Source organism: Zophobas morio, unplaced genomic scaffold, assembly GCF_036711695.1.
Source record: "Zophobas morio isolate AGI-343-1 ecotype UQ-CSIRO unplaced genomic scaffold, CSIRO_AGI_Zmor_V1 ptg000004l, whole genome shotgun sequence".
Lineage (NCBI taxonomy): Eukaryota > Metazoa > Arthropoda > Insecta > Coleoptera > Tenebrionidae > Zophobas > Zophobas morio.
Window position 1 is genome coordinate 17,809,677 of NW_026972109.1, and position 13,975 is coordinate 17,823,651.

The 13,975-nt window shown below is 34.8% G+C and overlaps 4 protein-coding genes across 6 annotated transcripts in view; 3 read left to right on the plus strand and 1 right to left on the minus strand.

The window, feature by feature from the left end:
- The window catches only part of Grip (Glutamate receptor interacting protein), an 87,057-nt gene that overhangs the window by 31,268 nt on the left and 41,814 nt on the right, over positions 1-13,975 (minus strand). The window lies entirely within an intron of this gene.
- Positions 337-3,131, plus strand: LOC135143906 (BTB/POZ domain-containing protein 9-like). The gene is made up of 11 exons (XM_064075816.1): positions 337-536; positions 954-1,022; positions 1,077-1,146; positions 1,196-1,452; positions 1,502-1,763; positions 1,813-2,014; positions 2,061-2,220; positions 2,277-2,398; positions 2,466-2,560; positions 2,692-2,912; positions 2,967-3,131. Exons 1-11 carry the CDS (start codon positions 399-401, stop codon positions 3,024-3,026), a joined length of 1,656 nt encoding a protein of 551 aa, XP_063931886.1. The 5' UTR covers positions 337-398; the 3' UTR covers positions 3,027-3,131.
- LOC135135439 (BTB/POZ domain-containing protein 9-like) lies at positions 5,930-9,043 on the plus strand. The gene is made up of 11 exons (XM_064064488.1): positions 5,930-6,095; positions 6,487-6,555; positions 6,612-6,681; positions 6,731-6,987; positions 7,037-7,298; positions 7,350-7,551; positions 7,598-7,757; positions 7,815-7,936; positions 8,394-8,488; positions 8,612-8,832; positions 8,887-9,043. Exons 1-11 carry the CDS (start codon positions 5,958-5,960, stop codon positions 8,944-8,946), a joined length of 1,656 nt encoding a protein of 551 aa, XP_063920558.1. The 5' UTR covers positions 5,930-5,957; the 3' UTR covers positions 8,947-9,043.
- On the plus strand, positions 9,684-13,869 carry LOC135143927 (BTB/POZ domain-containing protein 9-like). Of its 3 annotated transcripts, none has more exons than XM_064075839.1 (13): positions 9,684-9,857; positions 9,969-10,037; positions 10,091-10,160; positions 10,208-10,464; positions 10,514-10,775; positions 10,823-11,024; positions 11,071-11,230; positions 11,287-11,408; positions 11,461-11,555; positions 11,664-11,884; positions 11,939-12,456; positions 12,511-12,745; positions 12,799-13,869. In XM_064075839.1, the coding sequence occupies exons 1-11, from the start codon at positions 9,720-9,722 to the stop codon at positions 11,996-11,998; spliced, it is 1,656 nt and encodes a 551-aa protein (XP_063931909.1). In that variant the 5' UTR covers positions 9,684-9,719; the 3' UTR covers positions 11,999-12,456; positions 12,511-12,745; positions 12,799-13,869. The 3 variants fall into 3 exon arrangements, with proteins under 3 accessions (XP_063931909.1, XP_063931914.1, XP_063931902.1); XM_064075844.1 differs by having other exon boundaries at positions 12,511-12,693; positions 12,750-13,869; XM_064075832.1 differs by having other exon boundaries at positions 12,511-13,869.

Here is a 13,975-nt window from a genome sequence, read left to right on the forward strand (position 1 = left end):
ATTAACTTTATACTGCATCTACACAAAGTGATATATCGATCCTTACTAGAGAGGTGATGGCGTCATACCAAAATTTTAAAGAAAATCTCACTTACTCAATTTAAGTTTCTAGCTTATCCGTTATATTCATCCTGTCATTCGATGTATATAATTTTTTAACATCAAGATTTTATAAATATTTAGATCTATATTGCATCGAATCTCTTTCAAAGGAATTTCTCGCATATTCTATTTAGCAAAATACGGCGATTTGACATATTCACCACCACAAAAAAATATCTTTATCGCAAAAAGTGATAACGATGTTTACGTATTTCAGGTATATAAGGTGCTGTATTTTCGATTTTTATCAGTTGTCACGGCTTTGTAAAAGTTGTACAATACATATTACTTTCGTCATGAGTAATACAGACAGAAAATCTGTTATCATCAACGAAACGTCAAAGTTGGTGAATGACTTTGCATCACTCTATCTGAGCGAAAAACTGTCTGATATCACTTTAATTGTGGATAGTAAAAGGATCTTTGCACACAAGGTAAGAAAAATTCTATTCTGGTTCTTCCAAAGATATCTCAAAATTGTTATGTCGAGAGTATAGAACGAAAACCTGATAAGACAAGAAAATTCGAAATACAACTTTTTCTCTTTGTTCTTTTTTAAGGGTGTGTTCCATTACTTGCTTAACATTAATTACATTATACGTTGTATAAATCGCGTCGACATTACCAGATATGTAAGAATTAAATACTTTTGGAAAAAATGGAGAACCATCGATCAATTTGGCCTTCCCTTCAGACCACAAAAAACATTCCTGGCTGTTTTTAACATTGGTTAAATAATTGTAAAACGGTTTCGAATTTTCATCACTTATCACGTTTTCATTCTATACCCTCGATATAAGCAATCAAAGTGTCAAATAAACCATACGACTACCAATCGAGAAATCTCTTAGGTTATTCTCGCAGCAAGAAGTTCCTACTTTGAGAACCTCCTTTACGAAGATGGACAAGAAATAGAACAGGTAAAGCACCGCGTCAGAGAGGTGTGTCTATTTATTCGAAATTTTTAATTTTAGACAGAACTTACAATCTCCCTAAATACTTCAGCCGACTCCTTCCTGGACGTTCTAAAATTTCTTTACACAGGCATCAGTTCAATTCAATTTTTTTCCAGAAATTTACCATTTTGTTTTAGGTACTATTACTATAACCCCTTCAAACTTGGACCCGACTCTGGATCTGATTGGTTTAGCCCACGAATGCACGCTAACAGACCTGGAAGTCGCCATAGGACAGAAACTGAAGCCTCTACTTAATCACAAAAACATTTGTTCCGTTTTGAACACAGCAAATTTATACAACTTAGCCGAACTTCGGGACGCTTGTCACCTCTTCATGGACCAAAATGCTTCAGAAATGCTCAACAATGATTGTTTCAAGAAACTAAGTCAAGTAAAACCTGAATAACGTGTCTTTCTCCATGCTGATGTGTACATTACAGAACTCCTTGATTAAATTGTTAGAAAGAGACACGTTTTTTGCTCCAGAAATTAAGATTTTTGAAAGCGTAGCCCAGTGGTGTGATGTTAATGACCATGCTGCTGATTTAGTTGTGAAATGTGTTCGGTTATCTTGGTTGAGTGTTGTAGAAATCGTGTCTAGAGTTTGGCCTTCAAAGCTTGTCGCTTGTGAAGATTTGCTTCAAGCTATTTCAGAAATTGTAGATGTAAAACCCAAAGAATCGACTTGTAGAGCAAAACTATGTAAGAAATTTATCAGCTGAGAATATATTTTTAACAGTTTTTTTTTAAGTACTGGACGTTAATGTTGCTACTCCTGAACATAAAGCTACTGTTATTACCGGCGCACGAATTGACCATTTATTAAATGGCAATCGAAACGTGAACAACTGGACACAAACAACAAATGGTGATAAAACTGGATTGACTATTAAATTTGGATTTCCGTTTGTTATTAATCACATTCGTATGTGTTTATATGATGGAGATTTAAGGTAAATCAATTATTTATAGAAAGGACAAAACTAGAATGAATTTTAGAATTTTCCGGTATTATGTGGAAGTTTCACTCGACCAAAAGACGTGGAAAAAAGTTATCGATTATAGCGAACTTGCGTGTCGATCTTATCAGCATTTATATTTTGAAAGAGAAATTGTACAATATGTGAGAGTAGTTGGTACTTACAGTTCACTAAATGAGGTATGACTTATTTTAATTATCAATTAGATCCACTTGTGCTTTTTCATCGTTTATAGTACTTTCACTTGATATTCTTCGAAGCCTATTACAAGGAAAACGTACCCAGAGTAGTAAATGGCATCGTGTACCCCACTTCAAACGTTGCTTCTGCGGAAAAGAAAGCAGCTGTCGTTGAAGGGTTAGTTCATTTTAACACTAAATACTTTGATAAGCAATACAAAATTATTTAACGTTAAAATTAATAGAACGAATGGACCTGCATTACTCGACGGAGTTACTACCAACTATGGTAGTTACACGTACCACGCAATTGGTGCTGGAAGTATCACCGTACAGTTAGGTGAGTTTTAATTTTAACGTTAATACTGAAATTATTAACCATAATTTTGAAAGATAACATCACCTAGTATTTGAAATTAAAAAAATTAAATAAAAAACACTCGCTCCAATTTTACCTCTTAAAAATTCCAGCTCAACCCTTCTTAGTCTCAAGTATGAAGCTTAAATTGTGGGACCAAGATGACAGGTTTTACAAATATTATGTTGAAACTTCAGTAAATAAAACCGAATGGACAATCGTCGCAGATTACAGAAACGAAGAAAATAAATCTTGGCAAGTCTTACGTTTCTCTGAAAGACCTGTAGTTTTCATCAGAATAACTGGAACTGGAGCTTCTCCAGTTGCTGGAAACGTCTGTGGTTTGTTGTAAATGTGATATTTTCATTAATTTTTTTCATTTGTTTAGCATTTGCATTTACTATACTTGGAATGTCCCACCAGTGACGAAAAGAAAACGTATAAATAATATTTTCAGATTCATTTCAAGAATACGAACTTCAGACGCAACGCCTATTTCTAAATATTGACTTCTTAAACATAATAAATAAATAAATATAAACATTAATAAAAATATATTGTCTTCATTTTTCCCGCTAAATAGTTATCTATACATATAAAATTGTTTGTCCTGACTGACTGATTCATCAACGCAGAGCCTAAACTACTGCAGCTAGAAACATGAAATTTGGACAATAGTTTCCTTTTGTGATGTAAACACCCACTAAGAAAGGAACTTGGGAAATTCCACCCCTAAAAGGGTGAAAAGCGGTGGTAAAGTTTGTACAAGAAGACTATTTCCTAACTATTTCTGTTGTAAATATTTACGTGAAACTTGGTATTAATGCTTTTCAACACAAATAACGAAACACGTATTTCACCATTTTCCGAAATTCAACCCCTAAGGGGGTAAAAAGTGGTGGATAAGTTTGTACGGGAAAACTACTTCTGTTGCACATTTTCACGTGGAACTTGGTATTAATGCTCTTCAACACATATAATGACACACGTATTTCAGCATTTTCCGAGATTCAACCCCTAAGGGGGTAAAAAGTGGTAACTAATTGTGTATGGGAAAATATTTCTATTGTAAATTTTTGCTTGGAACTTGATATTAATGCTTTTCAACACAAACAATGTAACGCGTATTTCAGCTGTTTTTGAGATTCTACCCCTAAGAAGATCAAATGAGGTGACAAAGTTTATATGAGAAAAAATATTTGTATGGCGATATTTAGTTGAAATGTTGTTAACATTTGTTACTTGAAAATTGGTAATCATGTAAAATTGTTTGTCTTGACTGACTGATTTTAATTCTTTTTTGAAATTCATCCCCAACGGAATATAATTTGGGTGGAAATGAAATGAAAGGATGTAGCTGTAGCAAAAAATATCCTCGAATTCTCCTGAAAGAAACCCAAACAGGCGAAGACAGCTACCCTCAATACCGGCGAAGAGGTTCCGCGGATGGTGGATTCACGATTGAATTCCATGTTGTAACCCTATATAACAGATGGGTGGTACCGTACAATCCACTTTTATCTTGAACTTTTGCTGCTCACATCAACATAGAGTATTGTAACTCTCAAACTCCAACCAGGATTATTTGGTCTTGAAAATGACAATGATGAGGTCAAATTATATGAAAGTGGTCGATATATTAGCAGCTTTGAAACTGTCTGGAGAATCCTGACCCTTTCCTATACATGAACAATTTCCAGCGGTTTTTCATCTCACAGTGCACTTGAAAAATGGCCTGCTGTCTGTTTTAATCCTAACGACTTTAATAATGCAACTGAAAAGGTAAATAATTCACAGAAAACTACTTTTCTAGCATTTTTTGAGCTTTACAAAACGAATAATTTTGCAAAAATCCTTTTTTATGTTGAAGTCCCTTCATACTATGTGTGGAAAAGTACCAAATTTGAGAGACAAAAACGTGGAAAAAATGTTGATGGTTGGCCGGGAGTCAAAAGCGATCAAACTTTGGGCAGAGTGTACACCGTTCACCCTAATAACGCCGAATGTTTCTACCTTGGTCTTCTTCTTCAAGAAATGAGAGGGCCAACATCATTCTCGGATTTAAAAACTATTGATGGTGTCGCTTATCCCGCATATCACTCATCATGCAAAGCTTTGGATTTGTCAAGTTCAGTCAGAGTGTCAAGAGAGTGTTCATATTATAAATGAAATGTACAAGTGTGTGATTTCCTTTAAAGACACGGTGCTGTCTTTAGGAAGACAATGTTTAAAGTATTATGGTTCGCCTCAGCCTGTAAAACGTGAAGAAGTCATACAAAACAGAGACTATCTCAGAGTGATTAGCTATGACATACTTTTATAGGCACAACGAAAGTTTATTAAATACAGAACAATATCAAATTTACAACCAAGTTTTAGATAGGTCAGGTAAATGTCTGTTTTTACATGGCTGCCTACAATATTAGCGACAAAACTATCCAAATATTTTAACTTTTTTAAAGAAATATCCTTTAATTTAAAACATGACTTTTAATCAAATCGACAAAAGATAACCCAAATTACAAAATTCATGGGACCCTAACTCCAAACTTTCAGTCCTTATTTCACCCACTTAGGGGTAATTGATGCTTACATAACGAAAGGAACCTTCTGTCCAAATTTCGTGTTTCTAGCTCCAGTAGTTATGTTAATGAATCAGTTAGCCGAAGGACAAATACTTTTATATATTGTTATTAATGAAGACTTGCACAAACTTAAAAAGTAATAAAATTGAAATCAAAAAATAAATCAGCGGGTCAAAAATAATGTGTCCTAATTGCGAAAACCACGCAAGCGGAGCTGCGGGTAACAGCTAGTTATTGTATAAAATCTTTCGAAGAAACGAAATAAAGATACATTTACTGTCCGGTATATAAACTAGGGAAGTAATTGGCCTTTGACGAATTGTTATATTTCTCCCTGCTGGCCTGCACGTCGTCGTCTGTTGACAATTTTATTAAACACATTATATCCGAAATTTTTAGAAATATCATTTGAAATTTTACATTTATTTTAAAAATATCGTGTAGATGGTAAATTGTTAACCAAACTGTATGCATTCAATCCTATCAAATATATGATGACGTTATATTAAAATCTGCCATGTAGAATGGGTAAAATTATGTCTCTATATCTATCAACTTATTTTTAGCCTTGCGTGTATAGATTTTCAGAAGAGAACAAAAAAATAAAGGAATTTCTCGCGTACTCTATATAGCAAAAGAACGGCGATTTGACATATTCACTACCACAAAAAACAACTTTATCGCAAAAAATGATAACGATGTTTACGTATTTCAGGTATATAAGGTGCTGCAAATTCGATTTTTATTAGTTGTCACGGCTCTGTAAAAGTTGTACAATACATATCACTTTCGCCATGAGTAATACAGACAGAAAATCTGTTATCATCAACGAAACGTCAAAGTTGGTAAATGACTTTGCATCGCTTTACCTGAGCGAAAAACTTTCCGACATCACTTTAATTGTGGATAGTAAAAGGATCTTTGCACATAAGGTAAGAAAATTTCTGTTCTGGTTCTTCCAAAGATATCTCAAAATAGTATAGAACGAAAACCCGATAACTAAAGAAAATTCGAAATACAACTTTTTCTCTTTGTTCTTTTTCAAAGGTATATTCCATTACATCGACAGTACCAGATATGGAAGAATTATATACTTTTGAAAAAAATGGAAGACCATCATTTAATCTTAACACAATCAATTTGGCCTTCCCTTCAGATCACAAAAAATATTCCTGTTATCCTTGGTATTACTGGTTTTAAATTGGCTAAATAATTGTAAGTCGGTTTCGAATTTGCGTCACTACCAGGTTTTCATTCTACACCCTCGATAAGCAATCAAAGTGTCAAATAAAGCATACGACTATCAATCGAATAATCCCTTAGGTTATTCTCGCAGCAAGAAGTTCCTACTTTGAGAATCTACTTTACGAAGACGGACAAGAAATAGAACAGGTAAAACCCTGCGTCAGAGAGGTGTGTACATATATATTCAAAATTTTTAATTTTAGACAGAACTTACAATCTCCCTAAATACTACAGCCGACTCTTTCCTGGACGTTCTAAAATTTCTTTACACAGGCATCAGTTCAATTCAATTTTTTTCCAGAAATTTACCATTTTGTTTTAGGTACTATTACTATAACCCCTTCAAACTTGGACCCCACTCTGGATCTGATTGGTTTAGCCCACCAATGCACGCTAACGGACCTGGAAGTCGCCATAGGGCAGAAACTGAAGCCTCTACTTAATCACAAAAACATTTGTTCCGTTTTGAACACAGCAAATTTATACAACTTAGCCGAACTTCGGGACGCTTGTCACCTCTTCATGGATCAAAACGCTTCAGAAATCCTTAACAATGATTGTTTCAAGAAACTAAGTCAAGTAAAACCTGAATAACGTGTCTTTGTCCATGCTGATGTGTACATTACAGAACTCCTTGATTAAATTGTTAGAAAGAGACACGTTTTTTGCTCCAGAAATTAAGATTTTTGAAAGCGTAGTCCAGTGGTGTGAAGTTAATGTCCATGCTGCTGATTTAGTTGTGAAATGTGTGCGGTTATCTTGGTTGAGTGTTGTAGAAATCGTGTCTAGAGTTTGGCCTTCAAAGCTTGTCGCTTGTGAAGATTTGCTTCAAGCTATTTCGGAAATTGTAGATGTAAAACCCAAAGAATCGACTTGTAGAGCAAAACTATGTAAGAAATTGATTAGCTGAGAATATATTTTTAACAGGTTTTTTTTTTAAGTACTGGACGTTAATGTTGCTACTCCTGAACATAAAGCTACTGTGATTACCGGACTAAGAACCGAGCATTTATTAAATGGCAATCGAAACGTGAGCAACTGGACACAAACAACAAATGGTGATAAAACTGGTTTGATTATTAAATTTGGATTTCCGTTTGTTATTAATTACATTCGTATGTGCTTATATGATGGGGATTTAAGGTAAATCAATTATTTATAGAAAAGACTAAACTAGAATGAATTTTAGAACTTTCCGGTACTATGTGGAAGTTTCACTCGACCAAAAGACGTGGAAAAAAGTTATCGATTATAGTGAACTTGCGTGTCGATCTTATCAGCATTTATATTTTGAAAGAGAAATTGTACAATATGTGAAAGTAGTTGGTACCTACAGTTCACTAAATGAGGTATGACTTATTTTAATTATTATCGTTTAAATCCACTTGTGTTTTTGTCACTTATAGTTGTTTCACTTGATATTCTTCGAAGCCTATTGCAAGGAAAACATTCCTAGAATTGTAAATGGTATCGTCTACCCCACTTCAAACGTGGCTTCTGCTGAAAAGAAAGCAGCTGTCGTTGAAGGGTTAGTTTATTTTAAGACTGAGTACTTTGATATACAGTACAAAATTATTTAACATTGAGAATATAATTCATGTATCACATGACCCCATTTCTTCCAATAGAATTTATTCATGCCCTTAGCTACATGTCTATCACAGAGGTAATAATTTTATTACCTGTTGCTACCTAAATTTAAAAACTGTCCAATTTGAAAAATTTTAGAATATCATAAATTTTTTTTCTTTTATGGCTTGTCAACGTTGGGGGAAGCTCAAACGACCAAATCAATTCTATTATCAAAAAATTGAGTAATTCATTATATTCTCATGTCGAATATAACTCGTGACATGATTAATAATAAATCGAAGATATGGCTCGTGAAACCGAAGCAGCACATTCAACGAGCTACAGCTCGGTTTCACTCGAAATATCATCGGTTACAATCATATCACTTGTTATATTATACCTGAAATTAATAGGGTCAATGGACCTGCATTACTCGATGGGGTTACTACCAACTATGGTAGTTACACGTACCACGCAATTGGTGCTGGAAGTATAACCGTACATTTAGGTGAGTTTTAACTTGAATACTGAAGTTATTAACCATAAGCTTGAAAGATAGCATTATCAAGTATTTGAAATTAAAAAAAATGAAACAAAAATCTTGTTCCGATTTTATCCTGAAAAATTCTAGCTCAACCCTTCATAGTCTCAAGTATGAAGCTTAAATTGTGGGACCAAGATGACAGGTTTTACAAGTATTATGTCGAAACTTCGGTAAATAAGACTGAATGGACAATCGTCGCAGATCACAGAAACGAAGAAAATAAATCTTGGCAAGTCTTACATTTTTCTGAGAGACCTGTAGTTTTCATCAGAATAACTGGAACTGGAGCTTCTCCAGCTGCTGGAAACGTTTGTGATTTGTTGTACATGTGATATTTTCATTAATTTTTTTCATTTGTTTAGCATTTGCATTTAATGCACTTGGAATGTCCCACCAGTGACGAAAAGAAAACGTATAAATAATATTTTCATATTCATTTCAAGAACACGAACTTCGGACGCAACGCCTCTTTTTAAATATTGACTTGTAAAATAACATAAACAAATGTCAATAAACAAATCAATAATAATAATCAAACATACTTTGTCTTTATTATTTCCATTAATTACCACTTATGTTATTAAATCTTTCGAAGAGACAAAATGAGAGATATGATTTTTCTTTTCGGGATATAAAAAGTAGGGAAGTATTGTAATGGGTTCCCTTTGATGATTGGCTAAGTTTTCTTTTTTGACGTTTCAAAGCTCCTAGAATATAAAAAAATATTTCTTCCGTTCAGTCTACATGTCACTAAATATTTCGCAAAATCGACTTCAATCTGGAGGTGAAAAATGAATCTACAAAGTGGATTCCCAAATGCCTGAATGTTAACCAAAAACGAGCAAGAGTGGAAGCGTCACGCTTCTTGTGTGCCCCTTTGACGAAAATCCAAACTTTTTAACCGCGTTATCATGGTAGAAACCTGTTTGTATTTCCATGATCTAGTTCAACGTTCAACATTTAAAAGTACTTCGATTTAATAAAATAATGAATCTCTTTCATTCCGACTCCTGTTCTAATTTAAACATTTGCAAGTATGGTGATTTGACATAAATATTCAATACCACAAAAACAAATTTATCGCAAAAAATGATAATGATGTTTACGTCTTTACGGTATAAAAGGTTCTGTAAATTCGATCATTATCATTTGTCACGGCTTTGTAGAAGTTGTACAAGACTGTGTTATTTTCGCGATGGGTAATTCAGAAAGAAATTCTGTTATCATCAACGAAACGTCAAAGTTGGTGAATGACTTTGCGTCGCTTTATCTGAGCGAAAAACTTTCCGATATCATTTTAATTGTGGACAATAAAAGGATCTTTGCACATAAGGTAAACAAATTTCAATTCTAGTTGTTACAAAGATATCTCGAGATGGTCGTTATACAATATATATACTATCAAAGTGTCAACTATTCGACTGCTAATCGAGAAATCCTTTAGGTTATTCTCGCGGCAAGAAGTTTCTACTTCGAGAACCTTCTTTACGAAGACGGACAAGAAATAGAACAGGTGAAGCAAAGCATCAAAACACGTGTTTATTTATTCCAAATTTTTAATTTTAGACAGAACTTACAATCTCCCTAAATACTTCAACCGACTCCTTCCTGGACGTTCTAAAATTTCTCTACACAGGCACGTTCAGTTCAATTTTTCTCCAGAAATTCAACATTTTGTTTTAGGTACTATAACTATAACCCCTTCAAACTTGGACCCTACTCTGGATCTTATTGGTTTAGCCCACCAATGCACCCTTACCGACCTAGAAGTCGCCATAGGGCAGAAAATAAAGCCTCTACTCAGTCACAATAATATTTGTTCTGTTTTGAACACCGCAAATTTGTACAACTTGGTCGAACTTCGCAACGCTTGCCACGTTTTCATGGATCAACAAGCTTCAGAAATCCTGAACAATGACTGTTTCAAGCATTTAAGCCAAGTAAAACCCGAATAACGTGCCTTTGTCCATGCTGATGTGTACATTACAGAACTCCTTGATTAAATTGTTAGAAAGAGACACGTTTTTTGCTCCCGAAATAGAAATTTTTGAAAGAGTAGCCCAATGGTGCCAAGTTAACGTCCACGCTGCTGATTTAGTGGTGAAATGTGTTCGGTTATCTTGGTTGAGTGTCGTAGAAATTGTGTCTAAAGTTTGGATTTCAAAGCTTGTCGGTTGTGAAGATTTACTCCAAGCTATTGCGGAAATTGTCGATGTAAAACCCAAAGAGACGACATGCAGAGCAAAACTATGTAAGAAGTTGATCATCCGAGAATATATTTTTAACAGATTTTTTAAGTACTGGAAGTTAATGTTGCTACTCCTGAACATAAAGCCACTGTGATTACCGGCGCACGAACCGAGCATTTATTAAATGGCAACCGAAACGTGAATAACTGGACAGTAACAACAAATGGTGACAAAACTGGATTGGTTATTAAATTTGGATTTCCATTTGTTATTAACCACATTCGTATGTGTTTATATGATGGAGATTTGAGGTAAATCAACTAATAACGGAAAAGGCAAAACTATAATGAATTTTAGAATTTTCCGGTATTACGTGGAAGTGTCACTGGACCAGAAGAAGTGGAAAAAGGTTATAGATTATAGTGAGATTGCGTGTCGATCTTATCAGCATTTATATTTTGGGAAAGAAATTGTACAATATGTGAAAGTAGTTGGTACTTACAGTTCACTAAACGAGGTATGAGCTTTAATAATTATTGACTATATCCACCTGTGCTTGCTCATCGTTTATAGGCATTTCATTTGATATTCTTCGAAGCCTATTATAAGGAAAACATACCAAGAGTTGTCAATGGAATCGTCTGTCCCACCTCAAACGTTGCTACTGCGGAAAAAAAAGCAGTTGTCGTTGAAGGGTTAGTAGACTTTAAGACGAAAGACAAAATTATTTAACACTAATATTTATAGAACAAATGGAGCTGCATTACTCGACGGGGTTACTACTAACTATGGAAGTTTCACGTACCACGTAATTGGTGCTGGAAGTATAGTCATACAGTTAGGTTAGTTTCGTCTTGAACGTTGAAGTTCTAGGAAAGACTGCAACACCTAATAACATACCTACTCCTATAAAATAAACTTTTTCCTATCTTATCAAAGAAAAATTCCAGCTCAACCCTTTATAATCTCCAGTATAAAGCTTAAATTGTGGGATCAAGATGGTAGATTTTACAAATATTATGTTGAAACTTCGGTAAATAAAACCGAATGGACAATCGCCGCAGATCACAGAAATGAAGAAAATAAATCTTGGCAAGTGTTACGTTTCTCTGAGAGACCCATATCTTTCATCAGAATAACTGGAACTGGAGCTTCTTCAGAAGCTGGAAACGTTTGTGGTTTGTTGTCAATTTGATATTTTTGCTAATTTTCTGCATTTGTTTAGGGTTTTCATTTGCTACACTTAGAATGTCCCACCAGTGACGAAAAGACAACATATAAATAATATTTTTAGGTTATATATGTACAAGAACTCGCACTTCCGACGCAATGCTTAATCTAAATATTGACTTCTTAAATAACAAATACAGGGTGCCGCATCCAAGTCTGGATATAGGGAATTAACATGCGAATTGGTTTTTATTTTATAATATCTCCCCAGATCACTTTAAAGCTATTATTGAGTGATGGCTTTGTGGAGGTCGAAGAGGGCTATCGGCCAGTATTTTTTTCAAATCGTTGCATCGCGCTCATTCACTGTAAAAAGGTTTTAAAAATCGTATTTTGAAATTCGCGCCCGATCCGAATTGTCGCGAAGTGTTCCGTCGTACTGTCGAAGTTCGGCGATCGCGTATTTTCATTATCCATGCAAAATTCAAATGTCAAAGTGAAATTAGAAATTATTCTCATCAGAAATCAACGAACAAGTCAAACTGAATTATTTTATCCAGTGTGATGATTATTGTAGGACAAATTAAACGGAATAAAGGCACAAATTGATCCATTCATTCGTCATAGTGCGCGACCCCGTCAAACGAGCCATCTCGAACTACAATCAGACCGTATCCAAAAAGCCCAAGATGAAGACTTCAAGACTTCGAGCAGCTGGTCTTCCTCAAAACCCCATCAAAGCCCATCGGCAGCATTGCGACATTTTCTGGGAGCCCTCAAGCTAGGAATGTACTCGGGCTGCCACACTCAGTAATCACTGAACGACTCAAATTGAATTATTTTATCCAATATGACGATTATTGTAGGTCAATTTAAACGAAATAAATGCACAAACTGCACAAAATATTTTATTAGGTTATGTTGCTGGTGCTGATCGAGTCTTTATTACTAAAATCTCATTAAAATGCCATGTTCTACTGCGATTAGATGAAAAAGCTAGGGCCCGCTTTTCTTATTGTGTGATGATAAGATTTACCATCAAAATAGCTGGCGCTTTTGAAGAGGACCTTTTAATGAACCATTTAGATAACTACAAATAACAAAACTTAACAATTGTTGATGAATGAAGTAATGAAATATTGTACGAATCTGGAGAAGTATTGCACTATTTTCAAGAATTGCTCAAAAAGACTGCTCTCAGCAACTGTACAGTAAGTAAGCCAATCTTCAAAACTCCTACGCGTGTTGATCAGCATTTTAGTTGAAATCTGAAGACAATATTGCTGGATTGCTTGTTTCAGCGCTTCTCTGTTTGTATAGCTTGTCTGAATGCAGATGGTCGTGAAGAAATCTCCAAAGAAAAAATTCTCAGGGGTTTATATCCGGCGATTGCACAGGCCAATGGGGCGGTGCAAACTTTCCATTCCAACATTGCGGAAAAATACTGGTTCAAATAAACAACATTTATGCGAACTGTATGGCTGGAGATTTGGTCCTGGATGTAAAAGACCTGCTGCAGATGCCGCACCCTTCGAGTCCCAGGAAGTATTTGCTGAGCTAGCATATTATCCTACTTCTGAGCATTCAATCCGGATTCGATGAAAAAAGGTGCAATGACATGATGTCCTAGAAGCCCCAGTCATACACTGACAATTGCACGCCATTGATAACGAAGGTCATGGACCACGTGAGGGTTGTGTAATGCTCAAATTTGATCGTTCTGACGATTATAACTTCCCTTAAGACCAAATGAACGTCAGTAAAACAAATTTTCCTCAAAAACTCTCCATCAGCCTAGATTCTCTCAAGCGTTCCTTCGTAAAACTCTGTATGTGAGAAGTAGTCCCCAGGCTTCAATTTTTTGTCATGATGCTTTTTGAAATTCTTCTATCTCATCTGTTTAAGACCCCTAGAAAACGTCGTGCCCACCTGATTTTATGTAATTTTTATCACCTTTGAAAATAAATGTAACTTTATTTTGCGAAATCTTATTTTTATTTTTGTTGTTAACACAATAAACAAATAAAACAGTAATACAAAAGTTTCTGAATCCCAAAACACATTCGTAATAGAGAAAAATACTTTAAAATGT

Excerpts from the sequence above, each read along its gene's own strand:
- LOC135143927 (XM_064075832.1), top strand. The coding sequence starts at position 9,720 with ATGGGTAATTCAGAAAGAAATTCTGTTATCATCAACGAAACGTCAAAG. Across the intron at positions 10,161-10,207 it reads TCTAAAATTTCTCTACACAG|GTACTATAACTATAACCCCT; the intron begins GCACGTTCAGTT and ends ATTTTGTTTTAG. Across the intron at positions 10,465-10,513 it reads GTTTCAAGCATTTAAGCCAA|AACTCCTTGATTAAATTGTT; the intron begins GTAAAACCCGAA and ends TGTACATTACAG.
- LOC135143906 (XM_064075816.1), top strand. The coding sequence starts at position 399 with ATGAGTAATACAGACAGAAAATCTGTTATCATCAACGAAACGTCAAAG. Across the intron at positions 2,561-2,691 it reads AAGTATCACCGTACAGTTAG|CTCAACCCTTCTTAGTCTCA; the intron begins GTGAGTTTTAAT and ends TAAAAATTCCAG. Across the intron at positions 2,913-2,966 it reads CTTCTCCAGTTGCTGGAAAC|CATTTGCATTTACTATACTT; the intron begins GTCTGTGGTTTG and ends TCATTTGTTTAG.
- LOC135135439 (XM_064064488.1), top strand. The coding sequence starts at position 5,958 with ATGAGTAATACAGACAGAAAATCTGTTATCATCAACGAAACGTCAAAG. Across the intron at positions 8,489-8,611 it reads AAGTATAACCGTACATTTAG|CTCAACCCTTCATAGTCTCA; the intron begins GTGAGTTTTAAC and ends GAAAAATTCTAG. Across the intron at positions 8,833-8,886 it reads CTTCTCCAGCTGCTGGAAAC|CATTTGCATTTAATGCACTT; the intron begins GTTTGTGATTTG and ends TCATTTGTTTAG.